Raw genomic sequence first — 21,504 nt, forward strand, 5'->3', positions numbered from 1 at the left:
CATAAATGAGATTGTCAGACTAGCATCATCAAACACAGTGAGACAAAGCGATTGATCCAGCGATCCAAGCTTCCTGTGATCTTCAAGGATAAGTGCAGAAGGGATGCCGTGCTTAATTCGGTTATATCATGAGGGAAGTCTAGTCAATTTCTTCAATACATTGTTCATGCTCCTTGGTCACCCAAAGTGTTATTAAACGAGAGGGGTTCTCCAAATTCGGGTCATTGCAAGCACACACGGCACGGCACTTATTCCCAGCGTCAAGACTTCAGATTATGCTCCCCTATGTAACCTACAATCACAAACTCCTAGACTAACAGGTAGACTAAATCAGTCAGTCTTTGCGTCACGATTGGGGAGGCCAGAGGATTTGGCAGGTGTCAAAGTCAGACGCCAGTTTGGGGGCCAAAAGACACCAGCGCTTCGAAAACTGCATGAGGCAGAGTTCTTACTTCTAAGTCGTAAGGACTTGCATGGGCAGTATGCACCCCTGGGTGAGAACGTGTGTAGTAAAGGTGTTAACTTGTTTTAGTTACGGATAAGCAGTGTATGGCTTGTTAGATGACGGGTTGCAATGGCGGCTTGATGCTCGGGGCTAAACAGGAGAGGGTAGTTCTTACGATTGAATTTGAGAATCGAAGGGATTTTAATTATGGACCACGCTCTAAATGTCGATCTACGGGATGGTTTTGTGAGGAGTGAAGTGAACGAATGGCAGATGAAGCTATGCATCTCAAACCGATCCCACACATTGTCTTGGTTCACTTTTCGAGTTCCCATTTCTCTCAGTCCCATTTCCTCCCGCTGCACATCATTTCAATTACCTGTGATTTGCATGTACCATCCTCACCAGGGGTACGGAAGCTCACTAGAAGGCGCATTGCCCTCGCTGAGGGATCGAGCGAGGTCTTCTTCGTCTCGAACTTTGAGCATCGTGAAGTCGCCTACTGAAGAACGAGGGCGTCTCCAAGAGGTGACACAAGGCGTTCCTCGTATTTCGTCTTTGTTCAAGGCGAGGATCCTCGTCTTGCTCGGCCAGTAATTTGCAAGAGTGGTGATTACTCTCAACTTGTCTTCCTAGCCGATGTGCTCCTGTCTTGTCGCTGTCCTGTCCTCAACCAAGCTGAGCTTCTCCTTCGGCCGCTCCTCCCCTGCTCGCTTTCGATCTCATTCTAGGTGGAGAAAGTAAAACCATAGTCAGCTGCCAAAGTTCGGTCCAACAATCAAGGTATCCAGGGAACACAACTCCTTCAGCTCTCGATGAATAACGTAATAAATTCTTTAGTGAAAGGAGGTACCACGACATTTATAATCCTTCATCTTACCCAATGTCAAATTCCGCGGCTCTCGATGGATCATTCATCGCTTGGCTTCTCGTCTCTTATTCTTGTTTTCAGTGTCGAGGTCCATGAAATCATAGAAGTAAAGTCAAGCTTCCTCTCCATCAAAGACCAGGAAGTCCTTCGCGAAGTTGAACCAAATTGGCCTCGCCAGCCGAGTACCAAAAACTCCTTTGTAGACTTTGCGACCCTTTAATCTAGACTCTTGGTTGACGTACAAAAATTGATGGGTTCTTGCATATTGTTTTCAATGCGTATCTACTCTGCTGCGGTTCAAAAAAAGACTGGAATTCAAGCTCACGGAGTATCCTGAAATCCCCTCCCATATCTCTGATCCCGACAACGCGAACTTCGTCTTTGATGCTCATTTCCTAAATGTTAATTCTCAATTCCTTTGGCAATTTCGAGAACATGGTGCAACCGAGTTTGGCGTCTTGTGTAACAAATGTTGGAGGAGCTAACGGAGTCGAATTGGAGACCATTTGAGGGGGTCGAATTTGCTGAGATGGTGCGGCGGCTGTTGATGTCTGATAAAATATCGAGTTTGCTTCGAAGACATTTTGAACGGAGGGTTGACCCTAATAGGACGAAAAATATTCGATCACCAATGATGGGGGTCGGAGAAGAGAGGTAGAGGTCCAAGAGCTTTCTCGGGGGGGGTCGAAGAGGTTGTTGTGAGGAATTTGTTGAAGGAAGGTGGCCGGCTTCTTGAAGATATCTGCAGATTGACAAGACGACGTTATTCTGATTAACACGGAAAAAAACAGGAAAAAAATTTTCTGCTAGGGAGATAATAAAGAAACTATAATGTACCAAGGCAGAAGCGATGGTACATCACAGAGACTCACCAATATCACGTGACTCGACCCCCCTTTTCATTACCAGTCTTGCTGACAGCTTAATCATCACACCAATCTATTCATCATTACTCTAATCACTTTTAGATAACGAAGTATGTTCGTAGAGAACTCAGAATTGAAAGTGAAGGCCCGGTGAAAAAATTTTGTTTCCTTTGCTACGCGCAACTCGCTCAAAGTCATCGCTAGAAAGAGTCCGTCCTCTCTTTAATTCAAATTCCGTTTACGATGTACTAGCAAAGTAAAGTGCAGGGACGGTAGTCTAACAGTACGAAGAAACTTCCCGTCCTCCCAGGAGCTCGCATCCTCCCTAGCGTTCCCTGTCATGCTATTGGGACCCTGCAGCGCAGCCGCCTATTGCGAGTGTGGATTAGGGAAGGGATTTCTGTTGTCCGTTAGTATAAGCCTAATCTAATAGTGAAATCTTGTCCTCGTGCCAGGACTCGGTGATCCATAGCTTGCTTGGTTTTGAATAGAAGCTTCGGGACCTGGCCTTTATCACCGTCGAGCTATTTTTACTAGCTTCCAAGTTCTGCTTTAGCAGAGGATGCCCAACCAGAAGTATAACGAGGATGGGCAGTATGGGACATAGCCATCGACTCTAAATTGGGAAATGTTGACAGAGCCTGCACCAAAGGATAATGGCTTGCCCAAAATTCCTGAAACATGAAGTGGTGTATCGCCTCCCGAACGAGTTTCGTTCCGTGCTCCTGTTCCTTTGTATGTTGGTCCAGTCTTTTCCAAACCAGCTCATCACGTGGACTCAAGAGCGTGAATTCTCAAGGTGTCTAGTTTAGGGTGGAAGTATATGGGCATGCTAAGCAGCGTACCCCCAAAGGTTTCTTGTATTCGTGGAGAGCAACGTTTCTCGAATTAGCACGGTAAAATCCCCAAATGACACGAGGGAGATGAAAGCTTCGGAGTAGTCTTGCTCCTTAGACGTGTGGACAAAGTAAGGATGTCGCCTCCCTAACTAGCTCCTAGGCAGCAAATTATTATGAGAACGAGGCATAGGAGCCAACATGGCACAACAGGTGTAATGAAGCATAATAGAGAGATCAAGCCGACATTGACGGTTTTCTTGAAGGCACTCCAATTTAGAGGATTTTCGGGATCATTTGGGCCGTCCCACCAAATGATGTTTGGATCGTCTGGCTTTCGAAGGTTGGAGTTCCACTGTAACGGGGAGCTGGTTTAGACCATTTCTCGACGTCGAGGACCGGATGGTCCGAGTCCTGTGAATTGGTATGCAGACGAGGTAAACGAAAGGATGGCATAATTAAAGTATTCAGATTATTAAGAATGCTGATTTAGAGAATTGTTCATTTCTGAATTTGTATCTTCATTAGGCTCGCCCCTATTATAACTGTTGACAGTCGTGAGATATCGGGATGACGCAACGATTCTGTAAGTCCAGAAAAATTGTCTGATCAGGCTATTTTTACAGCACGAAAATCCAATCAATCAAAGAAGGAGGCGGGTACTCATTCACCCTGAGAGAATTGCGCAATGGTGTGGTGTTTTCTTGATCAGCCCACAGCATCACGTGTCTGTAGGGCAAACCCATCAGCAACCAGACCAGTGACATTGGCCAACATTCTGGTAACCGCATTTGGTTTATTGCATTCAATTTCATCTTCATGATCGGATGACAAGTTGCATATCGAGAACGGGATCGGGTTTGTCCTGAGTCGGTCTCAGGCATCCCGAGCAGAAGTCCTGTGGAAAGGTTCACTTGAACTCAGCTGAGGCCATAGGGACCTGTGATCAGTCTCACCAAAGTTTGTTCCTCAAAACGTGATGCACTTACTTGAATTTGACTCTCGGGTATCAAGTTGATGCTGGTAAAGCCTCGAGTATACGAGAGGATGTCGAGGAGAGGTGTTCGCAATTGAGCTACCGTTCCCATTTGTGCCATGAAACGCCGAGAAAGGTATCAACGGAATTCGAGACCACCGTAGGAGAGCGAGCAACACCTAAAAGGCCCGTTTTTCGTTTTTCGGTAGCGGTGCGAGCAGGTTTGTACTGCTAGGTGATGCCCACACTTAACAGGATCACCGACAGCAAGATGCAAGAGACTTTGGTAGAGCAAACGCAGGTTGGTACGAAGACTTTACCCGAACACCTTAAGTACCCCAGACCTCGTGTATCAGGACAGGGAGACCACCCCACATTCGTCACAGGCTCAACTGAAGCCAACCAACGGTATGTATTTCCCTAGCCAGACACGACCGAAAACCCTAATTTTTGAAATAGGATTAATGGTAATAGCATCGGAGCCACACAGAGTTTCTACAGACGAGGATTCTAAGAAGGTTGAGCTATTGTTTGAAGAAGAAATGGATGGTAGTGAAGGCAGAGAGGAAGAACTCTTCCGTTGAAACCTGGCAAGGCTGCTCGCAACGCTAACCTAGCGTATAGCTGGATCAGCGGGGCTTCAGGGCAACGAGGGCCAAAAGGTTGATATAGGAATTAGGAAAGTTCGAGGGTAATATATGCGATACTTAAATTAAGCCTCAGAATTAATTAAGATAAAGCGCCGAATTAATTAGATCGCGATATACTCGCAACAAAGTAGTATCTTTACGGGTATTTAGGGGGGCTTTTGGGGGGGGGGGGGGGATAGCGATATGGTCGCGGTCGCCGTGGTCTGAAAATCGTAATTTCACTTTAGCCGATTTGTAAGGGGTTTTGCACTAATTAGGGCTATTTTGCTGCATAATTATTGTACCTTAGAGTTTTTGTTTGAATAATTGATCATATGACGAAAACCAAGGCCAACGATAGCGATATTATCCCTTCGTCCACTGAGACATGGTCCGTACTAACGGCCGCATCCTGCGGATAGCCTGATTGGAGGAGATGGTTGTATTCTTACCTAACAAGGGATATTCGTGTGCGGCCGCTAGTACGGACCATGTCTCACCAGATGAAGGGATAGCTTCATAATTCCTATTCATAATTCCTATTCATTAATTGGCCAGCTGAATGCGGAGGGTGGCGAGGGGTTGTCGCAGTTTTGGCCGGGCAACGACCCACCAACTCAACCTCAAACTTTTCTCTCCACACTTCACTCCATTCAAACCCCAGGAGTGCACTTGCGGGAGACAAGTGCCGGTCTTCTAACTTTGGAACCTTTGCGCAGCACATGGGCTTGCGCGTCTTTATCAACGACGATATGTCAATTCTTTCAACTAGTGGCAGGTCACTCGAGTGCGCCGAGAGGAAGTTAACGTTGCAGTGCTGAGAAAGCATAAACGACACTGCTACCCTAGAGCAAAACGATCTCGAGGTTTGAGAACGTCGTTCGAGGAGTCTCTTCGACTTCTTCTCAGGCATACAGCAGACAGCGCGAATTTTTATTCCCGAATTGTTTGGATGAAGTTATCCAAGGTGTCGCGTGTCGAGCTCTGGTTTACGGTTGTTGTTTTGACCCCTCCCACGATCCAACTCGCTGCTGGGACATGCTCACCTTCCCCGAGTTCAAGTATGAGCTCGGAGAGATCACGAGTCATGCCAGAATCAGGCCATAGTGTCTCTAGGAAACTCTATTGCCACGTTCCAGAGACATCCTCAACATCCGATACGGCGAGTATGGTTCTCATTGGCTTTGACCCCTGAAATGTCATGGATCCCAAAGTTTCTTTATGGCCGAATGGTGAAAGTATCTGGAAGCCTGAACAGCTGTCTCTGAGGATACATCCCATGAAACGGGCCGCGACTCGAGGCTTTGCTTCGCGCTGGTAAGCTTTCCATCGTCTAATATCTGATGTTTGAAGGTATTTCGAGGCTGTTTTCCTGGGGCTCTTATAACTAGGTGCACTCATCCATTCCTTTCGATTCTAGATCAGCATCCGCTCATCGAGCGTCGCCCACGCCATCGACTGCAGTTGCAACTTATCAGAACGGGAATGAAGAGCTTGGATTGAGTCCAGGCTATATCTCATCATGAATTATATCGCCGCCAAGATCACCGCGATCAAGCAAGATGTCAATCTGAGCAGAGTCGGCGTGGGAGTTGTTCTGGGTGCGAGAGGAGTTCGTGCAGGCGCGGGGAGATATTTCAGCAACAAAGTACCGATCGTACAATGGATAACGGGATATGTGCCAAAATGGCTCATCGGGGATGCAATTGCAGGGTCGTCAGTTGGGATGCTTCTAATTCCACAAGCAGTGATGTATTCAACCCTCGCTGGACTGCCGGTCCAGCAAGCACTCCTTGCAAGCTGGTTGCCAGGGCTCATCTATGCCATTATGGGAAGTACCAAAGGTATAGAAAGTGAGCAAACCAAATATCTATAGCTAACTTGTGCCCAGATATTAGCACCGGACCAACATCGACCACTGCACTCCTTACCGGGCAGATTATCCTCTCCTTGGCCCCATCTAAGGTTTCCCCACCACTCGTCGCTGCTGTTCTGTCATTCTGTATCGGAATGTGGTCAATGATGCTGGGACTTCTGAATTTTGGATTCATCTTCGATCTCCTCTCTCTGCCGATGATTCTGGGGCTCCTGGTCGCTGTTGCCAATGTAGTAATTGTCACACAGCTTCCGGCAGTTCTTGGCTTGACAGGTACCAGTCTTGTATTTTCTCAGATGATGCCAGAGATCATCCAAAAGTTGGGCCAAACAAAACCTGCCTCGATCGGTCTTGCGGCCGCATCCATCGTCCTGCTGGCAATGCTTCGGTTCGTCGGGAAGAAATGGGGCCATAAAAATGAGATGGTGAGGATCCTCGCCATCCAGCGAAATCTCCTCATCATCAGCATCTTCACTGCGGCCAGCTTCTTCATCAACAAAGATCTGAAGCAGCCTGTTTGGCATATTATTGGTCCCATCAAAACAGAGCTGCCAATGCCTCAGATCCCTCTCATGACTCTTGCTCAAAGGCTATTCGTCCCAAGCCTTACACTCACCATCACTATCATGTTGGAGCATGTCGCTTTTGCGAAAGCATTTGGACGAAAGAATGGATACGCCATCGACTCGAGTCAGGAAATGTTCTACCTAGGATTCGTCAACTTCATCACCTCCTTGTTCGGTGGAATGCCTGTGGGGGGAGGCGACCTACCTCGTGCAGCAGCCAACTCAGATTCTGGAGTCAAAAGTCCTCTCGGCGGAATATTTACCTCCGTCACTGTTCTTGGCGGCATGTATGTAGGCAGCGGCTTCCTCCAATATATCCCAATGCCGGTCATTGCGGGCGTCATTCTTGTCGCAACAATCGGTCAATTGCCCCCATTGGCCGCCATTAAAAAACTCTGGAGGGTTTCGTTCACAGACTTCGGCACCTTTTTCATGACATTCAACATCGTCATACTGATGGGCAATACAATCGGTATCTCCGTAGGTCTGGGCATCATGGTCTCCTACACCATCCTCCGCATCATGTTCTCACGCCCAAGTGCCATCTTAAAAGCCGACCTCGAATGCAGATATAAATCCCTCACTCCACCGTGGTTGGCAAAAGATGACCCCATCCCCCCTGGAACCCAAGTCATGAGTCTAGAAACAGACGTCATTTTCGCCAACGCCGAGAGGATCAAGAGACACGTCATCGATACGACGTTAACCTATCAATTCGGCATACCAATGACCGAAAACGAGGATCTTCAACGAGCATGGAACTACAAACGTGAGAAGCACATCGGGCGTCTGCGCCGCCTCGCCGGAGTCAGTAACACAGATATATTTATTCCTCGTCTCCGCGTCCTCGTGCTCGATCTCTCCGCTACATCTTTCATCGATGCTTCCGGTATGCAGGCATTTGAAGATATCAAGACCGAAATCTGTTTATACGGTGGTCCTCGCGTTGAGATGCGATTCATGGGGTTGAACAAAGGCGTGCAAAAGAGGTTCAAGCGTGCTGGTTGGAAACTGGGTCCTCCTTATGATGATGACTTAGCATAGGTAGGGGTGTTCCCTCCGCTTGCGACGGATAGTTCTTATTTTTCTGCACTATGTTGACGAAAATGGCATGTCTTAGTTATTTTACTTCATGCTGAGATATATGGGACGAGAGACCAGGTTATGACCATTTTGAGCGCCGGCACGCCACGAGATATGAATGAATGACAATCTACTTAATGTTCTTTTGAATCAAACCAGTTTCCTTCTTCACGAACAAGCTGTCAATTTTAGAGTCAATTGGCATGATCCTTGGAGCGCATGATAAGTCTTTCACTGCAAGTTTGTCGGGTGGACCCTTTGTTCCCTTTATTCCAGCCAGCTGCTTCTCGATTAGGTTCATAACATTACTGACAAAGCATCCGGACGCCAAGCAACCGACAAGGTTTTGTCCGCAAAACACCAACTCCCAAGCTCATGTCCTAGTCCGAATACAACTGTAAGTCCATTACTGTCTGTTGAACATCTACCACGCCACCAGTCTGCCAAAGCCACGAGTGAATGCATCAATGTCGTTCTCCCCATCTTCACAAGAACTGCTTCGTGAAGACTCCTTCCGGATCCCACAACTCCTTCAAAACCCTCAACCTCTTGACCGTTCCCTGTCCTCGAAAGCGTCTGTCAAGGTCCTTGCCCCGCCAGTGGTTTGGAAACAGTGCCTTCTCAGACTTCTGCAGATCTGCCTGGCACATGTCGAAATACTCTTTCGAGAGTTCAACCGCAGCATTATGTGAAGCCTCGTCTTCAGCACTGATTAAATGCATGCTTCAATTCGTCAGTTCTTCTGTTCACTGCAATCAAGACACGAGAAAGTGGGGGTTTGCCTACCTCCAGACCCCCATATCCCTATGGCTCCACGCACTAGTCCCTTCCTTTATCTTCACCCCATCCAGCGCAAACCAATTCATTATAAAAGCGCATCCCTTCGCACCCGGAACTTCCTTGTCGATCTTCTCCCACAACTCCAAACTTTTCTCAAACTTCTTCCCATCAAACTCCTTCATACCGCACGAATGTAGAGTCTTGATTCCGCCATGACCGGCAAGCATATCAGCCGAATCCGTCATATTGCCCCACGGTACGACTTTCTTGATCTGTTGAGCCGGATCAAGTTCCAAGAGGGGAGCCATGATCTTCTCTGCTTCGTCTTCGGGCCGAAAATGTATGAGGCTGACCATGATACCTGGCTGCTCCATCCATCCCATCAGCGTTCTTCCCCCAAAATCAAGCTGAGAGTGGTGGGCGAAATACATACCTTCCGAAAACCAGGCATCGCCATAACCATCGCCAACCCAGGACTCCTAACCACCTGTTCCCCCTTGCTAACCTCCTCTAATGCCAGCGCTACTTCCTTCATCTTATCCGTCGTAAAGACCATCGTCCAGCTCAGTGGTCCTTCCTCCTCCTTCAACGGATACATCTTCATCGTGACTTCAGTAACAACACCGAAAAACTGTCCCGCACCCTTGATCGCCCAAAGCAGCTCTTCATTCTCCTCTTCACTGCACACGACGGTCCCCTCTTCCGGGTACGCCGTAACCACCCTAGCACTAACCAAACTATCAACACCCATTCCATACAAACCATTTAGATAACTGCTTCCACCACCGAGCAGGAAACCAACGCAAGAGACTTTCGCCGACCCGGGTGATTGGATGCAGAAACCGGCTTCTTGAACGGCGACGTTGATGGTCTTGGAGAGCACGCCTGGCTGGATTGTTGCGGTTTGGTTTTGCGTGTCCAGGGAGAAGTTGGAGAGGAGCGAGAGGTCGATGATCCATCCTCCAGACGAGATGGTGGACCAAGGACTGTTGCCGCCGGACTTGATGATGATTGGGATTTTGGCTTTGACGGCTTTGTAGACCTGCAAAGCGTGTGTTAGTGTTGGTAAAAGGGAGAAGGGACAGGGGACAGGGGGTGGTACGATTTTCTCAACGTCGAGTTCGGATGCGGGCTGCAAAATTGCGGTCGGTGTTTGCTTGTTGACGTCTGTCCAACGGGACATGGAGTCTTTGAATGCTGTTAACTCGGGATTTGTAAAAATGTGAGCTCCGTCGGATAGGACGCCTCCGAGCTGCAAGGCCATAGCCTGTGAAACGCCTGCGTTCATCCTGACACTCTTCCGATCTCGATCTCGCGGAAGGGAGGAGTGGTGATTATTTGGTGAAACTCGGGATTTGAGAAAGAAAATTTGCGAGCATATGAATTCGAGATCGGGAGTGCCGTGCGGCCGACTTATATCACTTTTAAAGGAGGTATGTGAGGAGGGGGTTAGTAGCGCTGATGGTGTAACAATGTAGCGCTGATCTCAGATTACGGACTTGTGAGATCTGCCGCCGCACTTTGTCCGCTGCTCGTATTTCAGATGCACCCCGCCTTTGGATGAATAAGCTGAGGGCGATGATGGGAGATCATTGAAGGGATCATATGCCGTGTGCAGTTAACGTTTGGGTGGTATACCTTTCTAATATCAGGGCCGCCACAGGTGTCGGTTGCCTTTCCCCACAAGGTTCATACAGGGCTCGGCCAGGGAGACACCCTGAAATCAAGCACCAAGCGAAGCCCCTTTTCAGGGGATGTCGCTTAATGTAACATCTCCAGATTGAGAACGATAGGAGGTGAGAGGAACGTAGACTTCCCCAATTATTCAGGTAACATCGCCATAAATAAATTCGAGCCTTTTTCTCTTTCTTCATTTTCTAAAAGAAAATGAAGTATGATCGATAAGCATCAGCTCCCCTCGGGGCAGGCGGAACCTTCCTGCGCAGCCTAGCTGGATACGGAAACTGGTCAGTCTGTTTGCATAAGTTGATACTTACAAGACCCACCGAGAACTCTTCCATTGATACGGAAATGAGGAAAGTTGGCATAACAGCCATATCAAAGTATATCTATTATGAACTGCCCCTCTTAAGCGTCATTCTCAAATTCAAGAGGTTTGGTCCGCGATTGCAGGTCCAAGGCGCTTCCCGAATCATTCCCTTTGGTGTCCTTCGACTTTATAAGCTTGATATACTTTTCAGGAATCAGTTTTGACTCCTCTTGCCACTCCTTCGAATACCCCTCCACCTTCTCCGCACCGGTAACCTCCGCCTGATTATTCAACCATCCCGCCAACTCATCGACATACAGCACCGACGTGCCTTTCAAATCATGAATCCCTCTTCCAGCTCCTTTTTGCTTCACTCTTTCCTTATATTCTGCTTGCATCTCTTCTTTTGATGGAACACATGCTCGGCCAGAAAATACTGCTGCTACAGCGATAGCTTGGAATTCGAAGAACGTGAACGTGGCGGTGTAGAACGGTATTCCGACAAATGCGAGCGTGGGATCCGGAATGTAGAAGATGTCTTTGTGGAGGTTGTGTATTTGTGTGCCGTCTGTTACGAGGACTGTGTCGATGGCTTGCTCAGGAGTTGCGGAGTCGTCGTGCAAATCTCGTAAAAATGGTAGGGAGAAGTGGTAGCCGGTGCAGATTACGACTCGATCGATGCCAGTCAGAACGGTTCCGTCAACAAGTTTTACGGATCCAGGCCTGTCTTGGTCTTTGGAAGGGTGTTGGAAAGAAGCGATGCCCGCAACCCGTTCGGTTTCTGGGGAAAGCATGACTTTTGGGACATCAAAAGGCCCGCCACGAGAGGATTGATAGATTTTCTGGGCCATTTGCGAGATTTCTCTTCCAATGTCCATTGAGGACACTCCGGCTCCGATAAGAAGCACGGTCTGACTTTTATGTCAGTCTCGAAGTTGATATCAAGTCCCGGTTCTCACCTGATCTTTGAAGTCTTCTGGTCTTCTGTATGCTTTCGAGTGTGAGACTCTTTCCGGCCATCTACTCTTCCATTCTTTCAACCCGGGAATATCAGGTACATTTGGGCTGTGGTAATGTCCAGAAGCTACCACGACCAAATCAAACCCCTGTATTAAGTCAACCTCTCTGCGCCTGTTTGGATACTAACCCTCACCTCAAACTCATTTGCATGCTTTCCTTTTCTCGGTCCATCCCGAATCAATGTCGTCGAATTGACCCACCACTTTCCATTTATCTTTTGAAGTTTCTCAACTCGAGTGTTGTACCTTATCAACGTTTCAACCCTAAAATATTTTGAGTAGGACTGGAGGTACCCCTGTTTTGCACGGACATTGACAAAGTCTGGTGTTCCTTCTTTCCAAGGGAAGCCTTTCAACTGTTGCAACTTTGTTGAGACGTTGTTTGTTAGTCCGGAATATGCTGGTCTGACAGAATCAACATAGTTCCCGCAAAATAGTAGCACGAAAACATACCCAGGAGGCGCAAATCTCAATTCTTCCTCTTCGCTCCAGTATCCTCTCTCTCCATCGATACTTTTCGCCCCATTCACAACTCCACTTCTCTCCCCTTTCCCTTCAACAACAAAATCCGCGATCGAAGGGGTAACGGAAGGATAATTTGGCTCAATTGGTTTCCGCTCATCATAAACCCTAAAATCATCAACTTCACACTCCCCCCCACCTCCTGGGCGTCAAACTAACCAATTCCCACCCGCTTGCCTTGATCTCTCGAATACCACAACTTCTAACCCGGACTCTTTGAGATGCTTCGCACCGACAATACCGCTTACGCCTGCTCCTATAACTGCGACACGCTTCTGGTGAGAGCCCATTTTCCAAGGACGAAATCGTCAATTCTTAAATATACGAACTACAGGAATTGAAAAAGGCAATTCTTTCTGAGTTATACTTTGTCGTGAGGTAATGTCCTGTGTAACAGTTAGTCAGACTTTAGCTTACCAGCGCCACCATACGGGCGACCAAATATTAAAGTCCGCCACGCTTGCCTGTCACTTTTTGAGTTTGCACTCACTTTCCCTTCATAAAAACCCTCAAAATAGGCATAATCTGTTTAGGAAATCGATTGAAGCGTGAATATAATTATGGGAATGGCGCGCAGATAACGATATAGATAGGAACTGGATTCGTTATAGAGGCAACTTATTTCGCCATTTCTCGCCTCACTGTTTTGGCGAATGGGAGGAGGGAACGGGACCGATTAGGTGGGTATGCGGATGGCGGCTGATGTGCTGACAGATGGGATGCAAGAGTAGCCTTATGATCGGTAATGGGCTAACTATTATTAGGGCTAGACGATGGAGGGTGCAGAAAAGCCGTGAGTTTGTTGCCCTTTCCATTTGAGTACACTCAGTTGTGGGCACGATTCAAACACATGGTGGAACCGCTCTCGGTATGTCCGAGGAAGTTTCTAAACTTCAAATTTCTGCACTTTATTTATTTGATTTCGAAATTTCTATTTACCGGCATGACACGTTCATATTGTTTGTTTACTAATAGTTAAGTAGGAGAGGGCGAGGGATCCATGTCGAGATGCTCCCAGGTCTGTGTTCTCCAATGAGAACGTCCGCCATCTATACGTGATTAGCATCTCCAGCTCGACTCAAAAAAGGCTTTCACAAACCATTTCTGCCACAGCATAAACATTAGCCTGAAAATGCGCACCCAACGGATTAGGGAGGATGAGGGAATCAACTGCAATCACGCCCTCCAGCCCTTTCACCCAACACTTAGAATCAACCACCAACCACATAGCCCACGTCCCACTTCCATGACGCAAACTCCTCGGCGCATAAATAATCTTATGTTCATCGATTCGTCCGACAAATTATTCCGTATTGACTCATCGACCCCATATTCCCTTGCACCATATTTCTACTCTGCTGGTCCCTGCATTATTCAAATCGTCGGTTGACCGAATGTGTAAAGAAGTTGCCTCTCCAGATCGTTTGAGAAGAGATTAGGATCTAGGATTGGTGGGTCTTGAGAGTTCGAGGAGCGGAGTTTGAGAGTACCCACCTCAAAGTCCTCAGGGAATGGATCACCTGCTGTGACACCACTCATCAATCCGACCCGAAAAATCTTGACTTTCTTCCCACGCGCCTTCTTGAAGTTAGTGATAGTGATCCCGGAACCGTCAGGCGATTTACTTTATGCAGACGCAGTCTTATTGGGAATACGGAAGAGGCGTGCGGTGTGAAACGATGACCAAGACGAAAAAGTTGGGTGTGACCTTCTCCATACTCCTCGACCGTTCGTGGCTGTATTAAAGCTCCCTTCCCTATACGCCTTCGAGACTCGACGCTAACCAAACGTGTCACAAAAGTCGTAAAGCGTCCTTTCTTGGGGACGCCAACTTTCCTAATCCTGCAGAGAAGTACGTGGAAGGAATGATGATCGAGCTCTTCCAAGCCCTGTACGAGCGATACTCGAGACTAGCTTTATCATTCCCATCAGATCGGCCTGTCGCTATTAAAGGGCTCGAGGCCAGATTCCTCAACACCTTCGATACGACTGGTGGATTAGGGGTTTTCGACAGGTACTTGCACCGCTGTCTGCTCTGGCAGCGATCCGCCGACGTCCTAAAACGAACCGAGCCGTCCCGTGGTGGCAATCGAGTGCTGCCTTGGTCGTGGATGGCCTACGATGGGTTTATCCGCTACACTACCATTCTCTTCGGCCAAGCTTCCTGGTGCGAAGATATCACATCACCTTTTGCAAGAGCACGACAGCCGGGTGTTCTGGACGACAATCGACGCGAGGCGCGAGGGTGAAGGCAACACTGCACGAATACTCGAGCTAGAAGCGCCAGTTTGGAAAATTGTAGAGACACAAGGTGGACAGATGATCTTGGACGACCAGCCTCGCGCCATAACTCAACCTCTCCAGTGCGTCCTCGTTGGAAGGAGCAAGGTAGAACCCCTGCAGGCGCATTACGTCTTGCTGGTCCAGTTTGCCGCCAGTGGCGAGGAGGGCCAAGCCTATGAGAGGGTTGAGAGTAAGCATCCTGGGACGGCGCCAGATAGCTCTCGATGGACTTCACAAACGATCCAGGATACGATGACAGTAGGATAGCGAATTTATGTTGTCAAGGGACGCGGTACAGGTTTGCTAGTTTTTGCAATTTTGAAGGAGCGTATTCTTTTAGATGGGAACAGAGACAAAGACAGAGTCGGCCAAGTTGCCACACGTTGGCACACGAGAGTAGACATGAAACATTAGGAAATAATAGACGCACTAGCTTTGCTAGTTGTTATCGGGACCAAAACTTTGCCTGTAACCCATAAGCCATATCTTCATGTGTACTTCCGCGAGTAACTGGATTTCACATGACGAACACCGTCCATTCGATGTTGCAGGAACTGCCCGATATCGATAGCAGAGTCTAAACTCGCTCAATATTGTCAACTTTGGGTTCTAAACCGACAATGTTAGGCAGGTATCATCGAACCACTGATCCGAGTGCAACAGAAATGCATTTGAGGACGGCTCGGGTAAAGTTTGCTTGGGTGATTAGGCCACAGCGAGTTCAGCCCCAAAATACAAGCAGAAAATATCTCCTCCAGTATAACTGCCATTGATATTCCACCCATTAACAAGCTGCAGTTGGCCAATTAAGGTTCTCTCGGCAGAGTCGCTTCCGATAGGGGTGAGGTCAGCTTACAGATGCTTTAATTTGTAGGGCTTAGATCCTGCTGATTATCCTCGCTCTAGAATTCTAAACTAGACCGAGTTTGACTTCTTTGGGTGTAGATTTCCGGCATTGTTGGGCCTATTACCCCCCGTGTCTCCAGGTCGGCGTCCAAATTCCCCGTGCAGATGCTGAAACTCGCTCAGAACACTTCAAAGGAACGACCATGCCTTGAGAGGTAACCCAAGTTTGTTCCCATTCAAAAGAAAACTAAATACCCTCGGATTACGTTAGTTAGATCATTCATCGTCAGCGATCCGGGCGTCACTCGAAGTTTTTGAAGTGTCTTGCGGAGAGTTCGGTGCTAAGCGAACATGGTATGAGCGAAGGGCTCAAGACAACGTAATTTCATTCTTGATTCCAATACAACTAAATCCAGACTAGACGAGGTTCGCCCAAAGTAAATGAAATATTCAGCAGCCTCTGGTTGTATCAGGCTCGTCTCTTCCCCCTAGTATCAGACCCCGCTGTTCATCCTTGAAGAGATGCACGCCTCACGATGAACCAATGCCGTTCACCTCAGGTCCCCTGGGCTACCCAAAGTCATCAGTATCATAAATAACGCCATGGAGAGCTGAAGGAGGTGAAAAGTTCATCTTACAGGGATCGCTCGGCTGCGGCCGCGGCTGCGTTTGTGGAGGAGGAGGAGGACTTGGTGGAGTTTCGTCTGCCATGAGAGCAGACCAGAACGTATTCCACCACAACACTTCGCCTTCCAGGTTCAGAAGATGAATTATGCCACAGCTCTGTGTAAAAAGTTCCGAGAAATCCTTTTCAGGGGATTTCTATATTCTGGTCAGTAAATGTAGAGAGCTCGAGGAAGAAGTAAGAGCTCGGTTGGTACACACAACTGCGTTTTCCAAAAGATGCAATTTGGCTGAGATTAGACGCCGAAAAGGCAAAGCTGGGAAAGTAGAATGCGGAATTCTCCATTATGTATACATCTCCTTCATGTCCTGCGCGTAAACCTCAATCACGCCTTCTCCTTGCACGCACCAGTGCCGCGTGTTAGGTCTTGCGCGTATAGCTTAATTCGTTAAATTGCATAAACCAAAATACCACATTTGAAAGTTCGCGGATAAAAGTTTGAAAACCCGGGAATGGTGCTTCCCCCCTCTCATCGGATTCGTATGGTCTGTCTGCAGGTATTTCGTGTCTTGACAAGACTGGAAAGTTTGAAGAGACAACAAACACCGATCCGCAAGAAAGATTATCGTGAAGTGGCAATCATGGCCCGACAATTCTTCCGAGTCCTAAAAGAAAGTTTTGCGCCTGATCGAATGAACCGTTTAAAAATAGGGTGATGCCGTGATGTCCAGCAAAGCGGCCCAATAATAGTTCCTCCCTCATCGCATTCGAGTTTTCAGATTATACTCCCTTCCCTTCACAAGTGAGGCGAACGCTTTGTGCAGCTTTTCAAACGAAAAGTAAGGCGTTCGAAGGATGAGTGGAGGGCAAAGGATCTCCTTATCATGAAGGATTGACCATCGCCACCCAAGACCACCTAACGCCCATCTCGTTTACTATGCCACAGCTGTGGCACACTCGGGGCATCGTGGTGTCTTTTTAAGCGGGGGCAAAGAAAGATGGGGTGGCGTAGAAAGCGGACATTGGGCGTCGAGCTCCTCAGGCGTTAATGAGACGAAGTGAAGTGTCCGCCATGAAAGCAGCCTCTTGGGTAGGGGTGAGTAACTCATCATTTCTCCTGAGCCTTCTGCTCCAATACACGATGTAAGGCAACTGCAGCCTCGCTCAAGCTTCAGCACCCGTGGACAACACAACTGTATGATGACGCGCAGACTCAACCGCCTCGAACCAACAAATGTCTCATGAGATCGACCCAGCATACCGGTATTTAATTGGTCACATGACGCTTAATACTCGAATACTGCTGGCTCAATTGAGATAAGAATTATGGCGTCCAGATCGCTGCGGGTAGTTCTTTCATTCGACTCCGCTTGACAGCTTTTGCCCATTAAAGAAAAATGAATACTGATCTTGGGTTGTGGCGTGCTGATGCAGGGAAATCATCAAATGCACAATGTTTGTTTTAGGAAGCATCCAATCGCAGGATCGGTGATGCTCACAAGGGGCGGCCTGAGCTATCGAGATAAAGACACCCACTCCCCAGCGTGGCGCACCCTCCGTTTCTCGGTTGGGCACGAGTCGCATCATGAATAAGGAACAACACGCTTCTGTTGGCTGTGGAATCGGTTTGGGCACTTAGATTCGGGTTCCTACAGTTGCCGCCCACGTTTGACACGACCGTGACTTCGTTGGCCATTGCGCGCATGGTGTTGGCGGAGCGAGATGGGAGGCACTGTGCAGCGAGTATCACTATTTTTGCAGTGGGAAGTTTCTCAATTATTCAGATAACCGCGAAGCGGGGTTGGAACTGCTGTATATTGCAGAAACAGTCCATCCCTCTCGTCAAGGCCAAGCTGCACTTCATCACATAACTATTCCGTCTTTCGATACGTTTGATACCACGGTTATGTCCTCGAAGCAAACCTCACTGCCAAACTACGGTGTGCCCGATGTAGAGATCGAGAGTCTCCTCGGACAGGGTCGGAGCTATGACGAATGGAAAGTCAGATTGAAGAATCATGGCTACGGTAAACTGTGGAACGAAAATCTCAAGAACATCATCATCAAAAGAGAGTTTGAGAAATTCAAAACTGAGATTTTGCGTTTGCAAGCTGAGCCGAACGAATCTCCAAGTGGCAAAGACGTTCAGAAAACCAATTCTTTGGAGAGTATCTTGAAACGATTGCAAGGCCAGGATTGGGCCAACGGGAAACCTAACGAGAAGGTACAAAGAATGCGGGATAGGAGGCTCCTTGGAAAGGACGCAAAGTGAGTCCCCAATAAAAGCCTCTTCACAGGACTTTGAATGGCTGCTAACAGACTTTTCAAGGATAAGAGCTTTGCAAAAGTATGTCAAAGAGTGGAAAGAAATTGAATCTTCTGGCGCATCTTCGAATCTAGACAGGGAGAAGCCTGTTTCTGCCTACCGATCCACGAACTCTGGGCCGAGCCCAGCCTCCACTCCGTCTTCAATGCAGCAGGTATATGGCGGTACCCAGCCTACCATGCAGAATACAGTCTGGGATTACCAAAGTAGCGAGCCATCAACATACACTTCTACTTGTCAACTTGGCTCTGAAAAGTACAACTCCCAACCTTTCACCTCTCAATCCTCTAATACATTCACTTCCACCTCCGCGTCCGCCGCAAAGTATCCCACCAAATCATCTGGTGATTACCAACTGAGCGCAGCATGGAGCTCCCCTCCTGAAGCTCGTGAAACTCCTCTGGCGGCCACCACCGCCTCCCCGTCCACCAACTCCATGGGTGGTTACCAGAGCAGCACAGCATGGAGCACCACTCCTGAAACCCGTGCAACCCCCCAGGTGACCACGAACACCACCAACTTCCCAGACGGCACATATCCTGCCGCATCAACACAAGGGTATAATGCGGAGGCTCAGCCGTATTGGGATGGGTACCAGACTCGGTGGAGTTGAGCGGTACGCAAATATCTTTTGCATGAATTTTCTTCGCAGCTAACGATTTCATGTGCTCAGAAGGCACTCCTTGGCTGAAGTTTGATTTGGGAATTGAAAACTAAAAGCTATTTACGTTTTGATAAGAAAACATGAGAGATAGGGGCATTTTTATCAAGTTTGCTGTGGAAATTAGACCAATAGCCTTTGATTTGCGGGAGAATATTCTTTAAGCTTTATCTTTGAACAATGGTAACTCTTTGAGACAGGGTATTTGAAAGATTACAAAGGGGTTGCCTTGGATTGAAATCATGAACTCATTTACGAACGCTGCAACCCCCGCACTTGACGCGGCTTCAATAAAAGACAGTACACTCCAGCCACTTCTAGCAAACTCTGCTTCGATGAACGTGTCACATGATGAGTTCGCGGCACACACTTACTCACCGACCTGTGGCTTCCGTAACTAACACCATTAGCAAGTTGATGGACGTCTAAGATACGGCCTAGGTAATCTCTCAAATGAGAGCAACATACTTTCATTTAGTACAATTACCATCAATCCTCTGCCCAGGAACAAGCCGCTGCAAACTATCTCCCGAAGCAAACAGAAGCATCGAACTCGTATTCTGTTGATACTCTGGCCAGGCGAAGTACCCTTCTTCCGCCGTCCATCGAGCGGGACCACCAGTAGGATTAGATGCGAATGAGAGCCAGAGGGTTGTGACTGGTCATTAACAGGTGGGAAAACAGGAGTTGTACTAGCGTGGGTATTATTTGAAGGAGGACGACTTACCTTCCATTGCATGTGAGACGTTGTACTCAAAACTTGTCGATGGACCGCGGAATTCGTAATGCGTTCCAAAGAGCAGGGGCAGTTCAGCTAGCCCTGGTTATCAGGCTATTCACGCACGGCCACTGTTGGATTAAGAACACTTACAGCTATGATAGGCGCCCATCCAATCAACGGGAGATATGTTTGAGAAATTGCCAGCGTACTGGTAGCGATAGGTGGGAAGACCGACTAGGTTTCGGGTACTGTAGAGATGTGAGAAGATAAGAACGTTTGACTGTGGTAGGATACCTCGTACCGGATCTCTTTGCTAACTGGACAAGCAATAATGCTCTCCGTTGCTGAGAAGAGCGCCGCTGCTCCTGGCCCGTTGGTTGTATAAGGCACGAAGCCAGCACCCTCATTCGCGTTGCTGCCCAAGATCGCAGGCTTTGAGAGGCATCAGCTCATAAAATGAAGACACAAGACGATGCTTACAATTTTGGCCACGAATCCCTTCACGGCTCTGTCGGTGGCATTTGAAAACGCGGTCTTATTGTCTGGGAACGGCGTGAACGAAATCGCAGGCTTCGTCCCGTTGATTCCATAGTTCGAGAGGGCATTCTCTAATGTGGCCGCGGAAACGTTGCGGACACATGAAAGTTCGGTTTGAGCATCCAAGCCACCGCAGCCAACCAGACCTGCGAGGAATGTGAAGTTGGTATGTCCATTGTCGCCGCTTCCTAGGAGACCAGCCGCACCAGAGTCACAGATGAGGCTTGATACTATAGGGTCATCTGGCCAAGCATAACCGTAGATCGAGGTGCTTGCCCCTCCTGCTGACTGACCCCACAAGGTAATGCGTTTGGGGTCGCCTCCAAAGGCGGCGATATTGTCTCGTGTCCATTCAATCCTATATCTCTTTGTCAATAACACGATCAAAAATACTTGCCAGAAGTAACTCACGCTTTCCGCTGATCGAGAAGCCCGGGATTCGCATCAATCAGGCCTTTAGCATTGGGATAGCCGAATACGTTCACCCGATAGCTTCAACACAGTCAACTTCATGGTGCTGACAGAGGAGAGAAGGCATCTCACTTCATGACCACCACAATATGTGACTGAGTTCTTTGAATCCATTTATCAGGAATCTTGTACAATGAGTTGGCCCCTCCACTAGTGAAACCACCTCCGGGGATGTATAGAAACACCGGAAGAGCTTGTTCCTGAGGACTCTCTGTCTTCAAGGCGGGAGCCCAGATATGGAGGTAAAGGCAATCTTCCGACTGTCCTCCATTGATGAGGAATTGTGGAACTTGGGCTGTGTATATGGTCGAGCTATTGCTGAACTGTTGCATACATACTGGTGCGAATGCAGTTGCATTTATCACCCCACCGTTGGCTTTTGCTTGAGGTGGTGCGAATCTCAAATTTCCAATCGGAGGTTCCGCATAGGGAACTCCCAAGAACTGACGTACGAGAGGAGCGCTTTGGTTTATGAAGCCGTGTAGTTCTCCACTGGTTGTCTGGACTATTAATCCATCATTGCATAAAGCAGTTGGTAAGATTAAGCCAACAAAAGCGAGTGAGAAGGTCAACAT

At 48.1% G+C, this 21,504-nt stretch overlaps 6 protein-coding genes across 6 annotated transcripts; 3 read left to right on the forward strand and 3 right to left on the reverse strand.

Moving 5' to 3' along the window:
- The first annotated feature begins 6,066 nt into the window (after positions 1-6,066).
- Positions 6,067-8,275, forward strand: K444DRAFT_576232 (uncharacterized protein). Its single transcript, XM_024877511.1, has 2 exons — positions 6,067-6,467; positions 6,515-8,275. The coding sequence occupies exons 1-2, from the start codon at positions 6,146-6,148 to the stop codon at positions 8,107-8,109; spliced, it is 1,917 nt and encodes a 638-aa protein (XP_024727514.1). The 5' UTR covers positions 6,067-6,145; the 3' UTR covers positions 8,110-8,275.
- Positions 8,276-8,380: 105 nt separating this feature from the next.
- On the reverse strand, positions 8,381-10,144 carry K444DRAFT_670294 (FAD-binding domain-containing protein). The gene is made up of 4 exons (XM_024887607.1): positions 10,031-10,144; positions 9,362-9,970; positions 8,935-9,293; positions 8,381-8,871 (listed from the first exon to the last, which is right to left on the reverse strand). Exons 1-4 carry the CDS (start codon positions 10,109-10,111, stop codon positions 8,634-8,636), a joined length of 1,287 nt encoding a protein of 428 aa, XP_024727515.1. The 5' UTR covers positions 10,112-10,144; the 3' UTR covers positions 8,381-8,633.
- Positions 10,145-11,016: 872 nt separating this feature from the next.
- On the reverse strand, positions 11,017-12,749 carry K444DRAFT_547711 (FAD/NAD(P)-binding domain-containing protein; the record flags this gene model as incomplete). The annotated part of the gene is made up of 5 exons (XM_024876323.1): positions 11,017-11,829; positions 11,878-12,024; positions 12,072-12,342; positions 12,391-12,567; positions 12,619-12,749. 5 exons carry the CDS (start codon positions 12,747-12,749, stop codon positions 11,017-11,019), a joined length of 1,539 nt encoding a protein of 512 aa, XP_024727516.1.
- A 1,831-nt stretch (positions 12,750-14,580) lies between these two features.
- K444DRAFT_637963 (uncharacterized protein) lies at positions 14,581-15,009 on the forward strand (the record flags this gene model as incomplete). Its single annotated transcript, XM_024884192.1, has 1 exon — positions 14,581-15,009. The coding sequence occupies one exon, from the start codon at positions 14,581-14,583 to the stop codon at positions 15,007-15,009; it is 429 nt and encodes a 142-aa protein (XP_024727517.1).
- A 3,110-nt stretch (positions 15,010-18,119) lies between these two features.
- K444DRAFT_637964 (uncharacterized protein) lies at positions 18,120-19,152 on the forward strand (the record flags this gene model as incomplete). The annotated part of the gene is made up of 2 exons (XM_024884193.1): positions 18,120-18,481; positions 18,543-19,152. The coding sequence occupies 2 exons, from the start codon at positions 18,120-18,122 to the stop codon at positions 19,150-19,152; spliced, it is 972 nt and encodes a 323-aa protein (XP_024727518.1).
- A 518-nt stretch (positions 19,153-19,670) lies between these two features.
- K444DRAFT_547178 (carboxylesteras-like protein) lies at positions 19,671-21,504 on the reverse strand (the record flags this gene model as incomplete). Its single annotated transcript, XM_024876288.1, has 7 exons — positions 19,671-19,858; positions 19,928-20,014; positions 20,072-20,169; positions 20,223-20,353; positions 20,402-20,816; positions 20,870-20,950; positions 21,002-21,504. The coding sequence occupies 7 exons, from the start codon at positions 21,502-21,504 to the stop codon at positions 19,671-19,673; spliced, it is 1,503 nt and encodes a 500-aa protein (XP_024727519.1).

Source organism: Hyaloscypha bicolor, assembly GCF_002865645.1.
Source record: "Hyaloscypha bicolor E unplaced genomic scaffold K444scaffold_183, whole genome shotgun sequence".
In the NCBI taxonomy this organism is placed as follows: domain Eukaryota; kingdom Fungi; phylum Ascomycota; class Leotiomycetes; order Helotiales; family Hyaloscyphaceae; genus Hyaloscypha; species Hyaloscypha bicolor.

Coding starts and splice junctions, on each gene's coding strand:
- K444DRAFT_576232 (XM_024877511.1), top strand. CDS start 6,146: ATGAATTATATCGCCGCCAAGATCACCGCGATCAAGCAAGATGTCAAT. Junction 6,468..6,514: donor CATTATGGGAAGTACCAAAG/GTATAGAAAGTG, acceptor ACTTGTGCCCAG/ATATTAGCACCGGACCAACA.
- K444DRAFT_670294 (XM_024887607.1), bottom strand. CDS start 10,111: ATGTCCCGTTGGACAGACGTCAACAAGCAAACACCGACCGCAATTTTG. Junction 9,971..10,030: donor AACTCGACGTTGAGAAAATC/GTACCACCCCCT, acceptor CACGCTTTGCAG/GTCTACAAAGCCGTCAAAGC. Junction 9,294..9,361: donor CGATGCCTGGTTTTCGGAAG/GTATGTATTTCG, acceptor TGGATGGAGCAG/CCAGGTATCATGGTCAGCCT.